Here is a 10,544-nt window from a genome sequence, read left to right on the forward strand (position 1 = left end):
CCCGTTCCGCACGGGCAAAAAGTATGTACTAGGTACGTACTAGGGTTATGAAAGGGCGTCCCTTCCGGATGCCCTAACCCTAGTACATACAAAATGGTGGTGCCCCATACACATGGGCGCTGCCATTTTGATGTCGCGGACGCTTAGCGTCCACATGTCGTGGCACAGAAATGACGCCGCAAGTGCGCCATTGGTGCCTTGCGGCGTCATTACCGCGCAGCAAAAAGAAGTCACTTTTTGCAGCTTCTTCTTCTTCCTCCACCGGGAACCCTCCCCTGGTGGCGGAAACGAAGGCGCCGGCAGACCACCCTTTTTGGGCGGTCTGTAAAGTGCCTAAGACATTTTTATTCAGACAGGATTGTAAAACAGTCTTTAAAGAATAGGCTGGAGGTGCCCTACTGTTTTAAGTGTACTCATTTTAATCACTTTTATATTTTTAAACTGTATTTTATCCTTTTAATGAGTGATTTTGTTAATACTCTAAATGTCTAATTCTATTTTAATGCTCACTTTTGTATGTTTTTGATTGTATTGATCATTTAATCTGTAAACTGCTTTGTGTCTCAATTTTTTTGGGGGGGAGTAGAACATAAATAAATACAGTGGTACCTCGGGATACGAAATACCCAGGTTACCCGAGGCACCACTGTATAATCTCCCCCCTCCTCCTTTTCCTTCTCTGAAAGAAATAAAATGGAAAATATTTGAAGAAACCAATGTGGCTGCAAAGCAAACTCAAGGAGGGTGTGAAAAGACAAAGAAGTATGAATAAAGAATGGAAAGAAGGAAAATTAGGAAGATTACAGATGTGTAGCCCAAGCTTGTAAGAATAGTATAAAGCTAAATTTTAGAATGAGCAGACAGGCTAGGCAAGCAAAGAGCAACTAAAGCAAGAGAATGACCAAGGAGACAGGCTGTTGTTCTGTAAAGAGACCACAATGAAAAGGCAGAACTACTCAATGCTTATTTTGCTTGAGTTTTCTCCCAAAATGAGAACTGTGTGGTCCATGCAGTAGCAGAACCATTAGCAGGGGTCTGAATTACAAATCAAGATTGATAGGAAATTCAGGAACCACCTAGCTAATTTAAATGTGTTCAAATCTCCAGGGCCAGATGTAGAAACTTGCTAATGTACTCTACAGTGGGTCCTTGGTATACGCGGGGGCTCAATTCCGGACCCCCCGCGTATACCAAAATCTGCGTATGCTTAAGTCCCTATTGTCCCCAATGGCGGCATGCGTGCACGCGTGCCACCACTGGGGACAAAAGTCTCTGGCTTACCCTCCCCTTTCCTTCCCTCCCTCCCTGCCTCCCTCCTTCCCTCCCTCCCTTTCCCCACTTACCTTGCTCGTCGCCGCCGCCGCCTCTAAGTCGCCATTACCGGCAGCGGCGAGGAGGCATGGCCCTCGGCCTCCGCGGGAAGGCCGGGCAGTGCTGGAAGCCAAAGGGCCTCTAGGCAGCCACCCGACCCCTTTGCAGAGGCGGCGGCCACGAGGAGGCCGAAGCCTGGCCTCCAGGCCGGCCTCCTCACAGATGCAGCCTCCACAGAAGGGCCGGGTGGCTGCCTAGAGGCCCTTTGGCCTCCAGCACCGCCCGGCCTTCCCGCAGAGGCCGAGGGCCATGCCTCCTCGCCACCGCCGGTAACAGCGACTTGGAGGCGGCAGCAGCGGCAGCGGCGAGCAAGGTAAGTGGGGAAAGGGAGGGAGGGAAGGAAAGGGGAGGGTAAGCCAGGGACTTTTGTCCCCAATGGTGGCGCGCATGCACGCGCACCGCCATTGGGGACAACTTCCGGGTTTGCCTTCCGTGGATGCTCAAATCCATGAAAGGCAAATCCGCGTATAAGAAGGGCCAACTGTATAAGCCACTTGCCATCATTTTTGAGAAATTGTGGAGAACAAGTGAGGTGCCAGAGGACTGGAGAAGGGCAAATGTTATCCCTCGCCTCTAAAAAGGGAAAAAAAGAAGATCCAGGAAACTGCAAACCGGATAGCAGACCAGAATACCAGGAAAAAGAGTAGAGTGGATAATACAGGAGTCTGCCTGCAAGTATATTGATGACAATTCAGTGATCAGCAGAAAACATCATGCATTTGTCAATACAGTGGAAATGTACTGGATGTCATTTCTCTGGTTTTAAACAAACCATTTGATAAGTTCCCCTTTGATTAGCAAACTGATTAAATATGGAATATATGGGAACACTTTCAGATGACTCCATAATTCTTTGGAGAACCATATTCAAAGAGTCATAATCAATGGCTGTGCTTCAAAATGGAAGGAGGTCTTGACTGGTGTGCCTCGGTTCTCTCCTAGAGCCACTTGTCTCCAACATTTTTATCAATGATTTAGATCAGGGGTAGGCAACCTGCGGCCCGCGGGCCGGATGCAGCCCAGTGAGGTCTTGGGACCGGCCCCAGCCCGGTCCTGCCGCCGATTGCCGCCGAGGCCTTTGGCCTCTCACGTGCAGGGGCTGTAAGACGAATGAGTGAGCTCTGACTTAAACCCAGAGCTGAAGAACCGAAGAACCAAGGAATTGTGCTTTAAACATAGCTAAAGGAACAAACAAGATGGTTCCGCGCAAAGCACTGATGTGACGAAGGTATTTGGCAACCGAGGCGAGGAAAATCTGAAACTTGGAAGCTGAAGCGGGGTGCCGTCCAGGTGTGACGAACCATGACTGGGAAGAACCTTATCTCCTGAGTCGCCATGATGAGGAACTGACAGGACAATGGAGAACTTTGAACAGAATGAGTTGCTTTGAACACGGACTGATCTGAACAACCTGTCTGTCCTCCCAAAAGAGGAAGTTGAGTAATGGGCTGCAATATTGCAAGACTTCAGCAGCCAAAAGCCAGAGAGAAGAAAAAAGTATAAAGACCCTGGACTTTCATCTCCATTTTGTTGGCATCTACCGCGGCAACGGTGTCATCCCCAGCCTTCGAGAACAACTGATCAATGTTCGGCGGAAGGGAAGTGTGTGTGAGTATTGTATGAATGTGTGAGTGAAAGAGCTCTTGATAATCAATGGTTGTGTTACTTGTGTGATTCAATAAATGTTACATGCATGGTGTTTAAAACCAAATTTGGTGTCTCAGTGTCTTTCTCAGCCTCGCTGTGAATAGGTCCACGGAGGGAGAGGTTCTCATTACACGCTCTCAGGATAAACAGGTTGCCCTTACAATCTTGGGCATAACAGGGCAAGGGGGGCAATTGTCTATAGACGCCTCAGAAACATGCATTTATATTATTTTTTAAAAAATCAGCAATTTTTTTTGCGTGTCCTCCACTTTTTTTAAAAATGTGTCCACCATTTGAAAATGTTGTCCTACATTTGTCCCGGTTTATTTAATTATTTAAACTTTTTTTTAAAATTATTTAATTATTTATTTTTTGGCTTCGGCCCCCCAGTTGTCTGAGGGACAGCAACCCGGCCCCCGGCTCAAAAAGGTTGCCTACCCCTGACTTAGATGATGGGATGAAGGGAATCCTCATCATGTTTTCAGATTTTGCCTACTATACTGTAGCTATAATAATATGAAAAAATGCTAAGAACATCAATATTCCTAGAAACGTATTTTAAATGTGAGGCAATCTGTAAATATCATTGATATATAATATGTAAGAGTTTAATGCGGTTACGTCTTTATATACTCGCAATAATCTCAAGTCTCTTCTGCAGGTTGAAAGGAACACCAAGGTTTTCAGGCATAACCCCACCACTTCCATCATCACCACCAAAACTCTAGGTACAATCCAATTAAGTTCTTCTACTGAAGAAACTGCAAAGAATCATCCAGAGCATAATTTGGCATGTGCAATGTTGGTTTCTGTTCTTAAAACAAAACAAACAAAGCTGTAGGTGAGGGAAAGGAAATGGGGCAACCTGGAAGAAGATGGATAGAAGTCTCATTTGTCTATTCAGATTCACAAATTAAACATCAGAAGAGGTACCAACTGCAGCAATAAGATAAAAGCACACCAGTGTGCAACGATTTACATCCTGTGTACTTAATAGGGATGGAATGGAAATTTGTCAATTTCCCAGGTGGGATCTATTTTTGATTTCCCGATCCTTCAAAAAAACTTAAGAGGAAATAAAAATGTTGTGTCAAAGGTCCCACAAATGCGGGGGCTTTCCTTTCTGTTCCTGGCACAACATAAACTGCAGTTTCTAAGAACTGCACAAGAGAAATTGCACAGATCTTCAGTCAAAACTGACACTCAGTCCTTCTTACCATGCATAAAAAAACTGCACAGCTTCTCAAGTGTGTGTGTGGGGGGGGGGAGGAGGAACACATGCTTACATTGCTTTTTCCTATATCCTTAAGGAAAGTGCAGAAAATGCAAAACTAAATTGCATACTATGCCCCTATACAGCTGGCTCGGCCTATCCATGGATTCTTTATCCATGGATTCAACAATCCATGGCTTGAAAATATTTAAAAATTAAATAAATCCCCAAAAGCAAACCTTGATTTTGCCATTTTATCTAAGGGACACAATTTTACTACACCATTTTACTTAATGAGATTTGAGCATCCACATATTTTGGTATCCACAAAGGTTCCTGGAACCAAACCTCAGTGGATACCAAGAACCCACTGTACAAACAACGCGGTGATGCGTTTCAAGTTGGGGTGGCACCCTTTCCCAGGTTAAAAGTTGCACAACACAGCAGAAAGAAAAACTCAGACTGATTGAAGATGCAGCCACATGTGGCTTTTTTGTGCAACATTTTTGTTGTGTAACATTGCTGTTTTTAAAATATAAAACAATTATGTTTCACAACAAAGATGCTGTGCAAAATCAGCAACAGTTAAACCATGTAATGATGATTAAACCTTGGCATTTTTCATTCCTGTACATATAGGAAGACTGGATTTTGTGTTTCTATCTGTAAAGGAATGGAAAATGTCAAGGTTTAACCATTATTAGCTCATTTCCTTTAGATTTTAAATGTGTATGTTGGAGAATAAGAGAAGGAAGGGAGAAACCAGAAATATAATATGAAAACTGAAAATATAAGTGCAAGAAAATGGAAAGGTTCCACCCATAAAGGCAAATGAAAAATAATGTAAAATACAAATAAAACTCATGCCTTGTCAAGTCACTAAGCACCTATTAGCAAACAAGCCTGTGGATTTACATACCTGCTTTTTTCTGTAATATATTCAAGCTTCTTCGCCAGAGTGCAACATTCTTCTTTTAATTTTGATAGGAGCACATTCTGGGACCGTAGCAATGCATCCAATTCATTTACTAGAAATAATACATGCAAATATTTGGAATTTCATGGTATAAAATACATACCAATAATACCCCCCCCCCTCCACACACACACCTGAAATTTCTTGATATGCAAAGATTTAGAATAAACAGGACATTTTAGAGGTAGCAGTCAAATTTTTCATTCTGAGAAAGAACATTTTCTTTTGAAAAAAATTGCCATCACCACAGCAAGATGAAAACCTCTCTAAAAGTGTTAATACGAACACATATTCCAGCCTCTTTCTGTACATTGTGTTCTTACTTATCCCTGACTAAATCTGCATAATGGAGGCTCCCTGAACAGGAAATTGACTTTCTTGGATCCTCTCACTAGTGGCAAGAAATACCAGCCTCCTCTAGAGGAAATATACACTTCTGGATTACCATTCTATGTCAAATATGATATGGAATTTGATATGGAAATGGAAATATGGAATCTAATGATCCACAACAGAGGCTGAAAGCACCAACTTTGGATGGATTGAGCCAAAGCTGCGCCATGGCCACCTAAAGTGTCCCAAAACCGGCCACAAAAGGAGCACAAAAGAAGCACACCTTGCCAGTGGTCTATTGTAGGCTGCAGCAGTGTCCAGGTTTCAGACTGCGGCATCTGGCCACCACTGTCCTGCACGGTTCAGGGCATGACACAGGCCACTCCAAGCTGCCCATCTGCTAGAGGTTGATGTCTACTTTTTACTCCCCCCGCCCCTTCTCCATTTTAAATGTGAAACCTGCTTCAAACCTAGGTTCTAGCAAATTAAGCAGAATTATTGGCTTGCCACCAATACATGTCCTTGTTAAGCTGGGGATGAAATGTAGTGATTTACAGTCATGGGGGCATAAGCTCTGGCCACTACCAATAGAGTCCTGATTGTCATGTGTTGTTTCGAGTGCTCCTGAACTGGTGTTAGCGAGGATGCTAGTATCATTCAAAGGGCACTGTGGAAAGGAGGCATGCAGAAGAAGCTAAATCAATTCCTAATGCTGCACAAAAAGCCACTGGTAGAACCAGCATACTTTAGACTGTCCAAATCAAGAAGAAAAATATAATGCAACCATTGGGCAGAAGACTAAAACAAACAAAAAGCACTAACCTGAAAACAAAGGCTCCTCTAAAAATCCTAGAACTCTTTCAAACTACATGAGTATACCATTATAATTCTATGTTGTAACTGCAATAATTGCATCCTATGAAATCCTGGGGTTTGTAGTTTGGTGGGGTTCTAAAGTTTTCTGGCTGATTATTCCAATTATCTCTCCCTAACCTGCAAACCTAGAATTGTACAAGATGTATGTATTTACTGTTGTATATTACTGTATTGTAAACCACCTCGATCCTGTCAGAGGCGAGATAAAAATAAAATTTCTATTCTATTCTATTGTAACTTCCCTCAAGTCAACTTCAACCGTGGTGACCTCATGAATGAGGCATCTCCAAGACTCCCTACCCTCAATGGACTTGCTCAGTTTCTGCAAACCTAGGGCCATATCCTCTTTATTGAGTCTATCCATCTGGTGTGTGGTCTTCCTCTCTTTCTGTTGCCCTCTATCTTTCCAGGCATTATTACCTTTTCTAGTGAGCCATGACTTCTCATGGTATATACAATAGCCTCAATTTAGTCATTTTGCTTCTAGGGCAAGTTCAGATCTAATTTGCTCTTGTATCCATTTGTTTGTCTTTTTAACCATCCACAGTATCCACAGAACTCTTCTCCAGCACCACATCTCAAATGAGTTCATTTTTTTCCTACCATTTTCTTTACTATCCAGCTTTCACATCCATACATAGTGATGGAAAATATGATGGCATTAAAAATCTTCACTTTGGTGTTCGGTATTATATCATTGTGTTTTAGGATCCCATCTAATTTTTTGATAGTTGCCCTTCCTAGTCCTAGTCTTCTTCTGATTCCTTGACTTCTAGCACTATCTCTTGTTTCATTTTGAACTTTGGATTTTCAAGGTAAAGGACATTCAGAAGTAATAGTATTTCTTTACAGTACTAATAATAGCTAAAGACAGCACACTAGGGGAGAAAGAACAATAGCACCACCTTCAACCCAGACAAGATAGAGTTCTGCTGCCTGCCACTGCATCTTTTCCCCATGGATTGTGGCTAGCTTCCTAGACCTCTATCTCTTTCAAAATTAGACACCAGGTACTGTGCTAGCTGCTGACTAACCAATTATAACATGCCTATCCCCTTCTGAAAGAGAATTTAAGCTGATTTCCTGAAGCAACAAGCCCACCACAATATCTATCCTGAGACTACTCTATCAGGAGCAGATCAGAACTTGTCTTCCAGGATAACAATGGGTCTTTCCCAAGTAGCAGCAGCCATGCTGAAGAACAACATCTAGATCTAGTTTTTTGTGTTGGGTGGGTTGATGGTGAATTGATTGTGCAGCAACTTTTCATAGTTTCATTATCATGGAGAGATCACTACCTTGTGGGGTTTAGGCTCACTAGGGTTTGAAGCCTATGTGGAGGATTGGCATGGTATGCTCCAGGAAGCTTAAGGATCCAGAGGGTTTCCTGACAGGTCTTGAAGAGTTTCCTGGTGCCTTGGCATGTAAGCCTGTTGAAACTCTTTAGTGGCTAAGATTGCTCCTGAGCATCTGTTCCCACAAAATGGAGGAAAGCAAGTATCTTTGTTTACTAGGAAACTGGTAGTGATTAAATGAGTGTGAGAGATACCAGAGCATCAGTGGTGGAAACCGTGGTGAGAATTCAAGTGAACATGATTCAGAGCCAAATGGAAGGCATAGTCCATGGCAGCAAAGAGACCATTCTTCTCTGGCATGGTTGTGTCTGCACAATATTGTCCAGTGGAGGTATCTCAAGTATTAGGGGCCTTCTATACACTGCCCAACAAAAAGAAAACACAGACCACTGAATAACCCACTAGTAAGTAGTAAGTAAAAATTTATATACCGCCTTTATAAGACCAAGGCGGTTTCTAACATACATACAACAATACAGCAATATAAAAACATCAAAACATAGCATTAAAAACCTTTTACAATAAAACAATAAGCACCACAATTCGTGCCAGCTTGACATGCTGACGAAGGGGGTGAGGAGAGAATACTTTAGGGGTCAGGGAGTCAGGGGTAAGCTTGCTCGAACAAGAATGTTTTTAACCCCTTCCTAAACTGGGTAAGGGAGGCGGCTGAGCGGAGCTCACTATGAAGAATTTACAAGACACTTTGGAAACAAAACTGTTCAGGTCACTGTCTTGGATGCTAGAGTTGATATAGGTCTAGTAGATGTAACCTTGCCCTGTGTTAATGGATGCAGTTCAGTTTGTACAGCCTAAGAATGTAAATAGATCCTTGGAGAGGCAAGAGCTGCCATGTACATACTGAACCCATGCCCTTCCTGGCTCTTAAATCAGCTGGGTGGGGACTGGCTCAGTGGGAAAGGGGAGTAGCGAGTGCTTCACTGTGGCAAGGTAGGTTTCCATACTGCCTAAAAAAACACCATCTGTTGCAATCCAATCTTCAACATCCCTTTATTGGACAAAGTTCTGGAGTGTGTTGTGACCTAAAAGCTCTAGAGGTTCCTAGATGAAACATGTTATCAAGATTAATTTCAATCTGGCTTGGTTGTCTTAATGGTTTGGTTGTCTTAATGGATGACCTACACCAGGATTTGGGCAGGGGAAATATGTCCCAATTGGCCACCTCTCAGTGGCTTTTGATATCACTGGCCACAGCATTCTTTTGCACCACTTCTTTAAAGTGGGACATGAGAGCACTGTTTTACAATGGTTCTAGTCCTTCTTGGACAGGTGGTGCTGGGAAGAAATGGTACTGGGGGATTCGTGTTTAACCTCTGGGATCCCTCACTGTTCATTTCTGTCCCCCATGCTGATTACATTTGCATGAAATGGCTGCAAGAGGTTATCTGGTTATCTGTAGCATTTGCAACATCACTTTAAACCTTGGTTTGCAAAATAAGTTTGGTAAATAAACCTCCCACTTCAAGGCTACTAGCTATGATGGCTGGAATATTTGGGGAGAAAGAGATGAAATTTTTAGGGATAGTTGCAGCCATTACCTATAAAGCCCTAAATGGCTTGGGCCCAGGGCACTTGGAGAACCGCCTCCCCCCATATAATCCGCCCCGCACACTCAGATTGGCTGGGAAGCATTTGCTGAGAGTCCCAGATTCAAAATATGCCACAACATCGCGTAGAGCCTATTCCATCTCGGCTCCTCTGCTCTGGAATGTGCTTCCCAGTGAGCTCCGCTCGGCCACCTCCCTTGACCGGTTCAGGAAGGAACTAAAAACCTTCCTGTTCCAAAAAGCTTTCCCCTAATTTTTTTCCTTTATAGCCTCCTTCCCCCTCCCCCCCCCCCCCTGTTATTATTTTTGTTGTTGAACATCCTATGCTAGCTGGATATTGTTATATTGTGATATTGTGAATTGTACTGTGATTTTAATGTGTATTTGCTGTTTATCGTGTTATATCCTGTAACTGATATTGTTGTAATCTGGCTTGATCTACGGAAAGGCGGGCTATAAATAAATATTTTATTATTTATCTGAAGGCATTTATCCTTCTAGTCTTTTTGTGGACAATTATGAAAATGCAGACTAGAAATAGTTCTAGTTAAGAAATGTTTATATTTTCAGAAGGATGGGTACAGAGCTATATGTGTGTGCAAAATAGCACATGCCCATAAGCAAGAAATCTGCAAAATTTCAGGATCAGGGATATGAGTTATGATTAATTTAGCACATCTCTCCCCCCCCCCCCCCCCGCTGCCCAGTTTGATTGGCTCCAAAGTCAGAGAAACTGTAATAAGACAGGGAAGAATGATAGCTGTGGTAAATACAGTGGCATTTTCCAATTAAGCACACCATCTTATACTCCTCCTAGGTAGAACAGATACAAACACAGGTGTCCTGTTGTATATTACTTCAACATTAGTCTCCTGAACAATGGGATTAGAGAGTCTGGGTAAAACCATTTACTTTGATTAGAAGCTAGAGGTGCCAAATATCTACAGTCTGTCTTCTTACTCCTCTTTTCCCCCTTTTAATATGGAAAGACTGAAGAGAAGTATATACATTTTTGGAGACACATTGGCCTGTTACAGACAGGCCAAAATAAAGCTGCTTCGAGTCACTTTGGAGGTATGGTATTTCAATGATGCATAAGTCCTAAGAGTCCAAAAGCCACACCAAAGCTGCATTCCAGTCCTTAGGACCGAAGTGTGGCTTTGGTGCGGCTTTTGGACTCTTACGATGCATGCATCATTGAAATA

The 10,544-nt window shown here is 42.8% G+C and overlaps 1 protein-coding gene across 5 annotated transcripts in view; it reads right to left on the reverse strand.

The window, feature by feature from the left end:
• SDCCAG8 (SHH signaling and ciliogenesis regulator SDCCAG8) overlaps positions 1-10,544 on the reverse strand; it is a 180,758-nt gene that overhangs the window by 64,961 nt on the left and 105,253 nt on the right. For all 5 annotated transcript variants that reach the window (XM_042446908.1, XM_042446912.1, XM_042446911.1 and 2 more), the window contains exon 15: positions 5,151-5,259. In XM_042446908.1, the coding sequence (XP_042302842.1) occupies positions 5,151-5,259 (109 nt within the window). The remainder of the gene's footprint in view (positions 1-5,150; positions 5,260-10,544) is intronic.

Source organism: Sceloporus undulatus, chromosome 1 (genome assembly GCF_019175285.1).
Source record: "Sceloporus undulatus isolate JIND9_A2432 ecotype Alabama chromosome 1, SceUnd_v1.1, whole genome shotgun sequence".
Taxonomy (NCBI): domain Eukaryota; kingdom Metazoa; phylum Chordata; class Lepidosauria; order Squamata; family Phrynosomatidae; genus Sceloporus; species Sceloporus undulatus.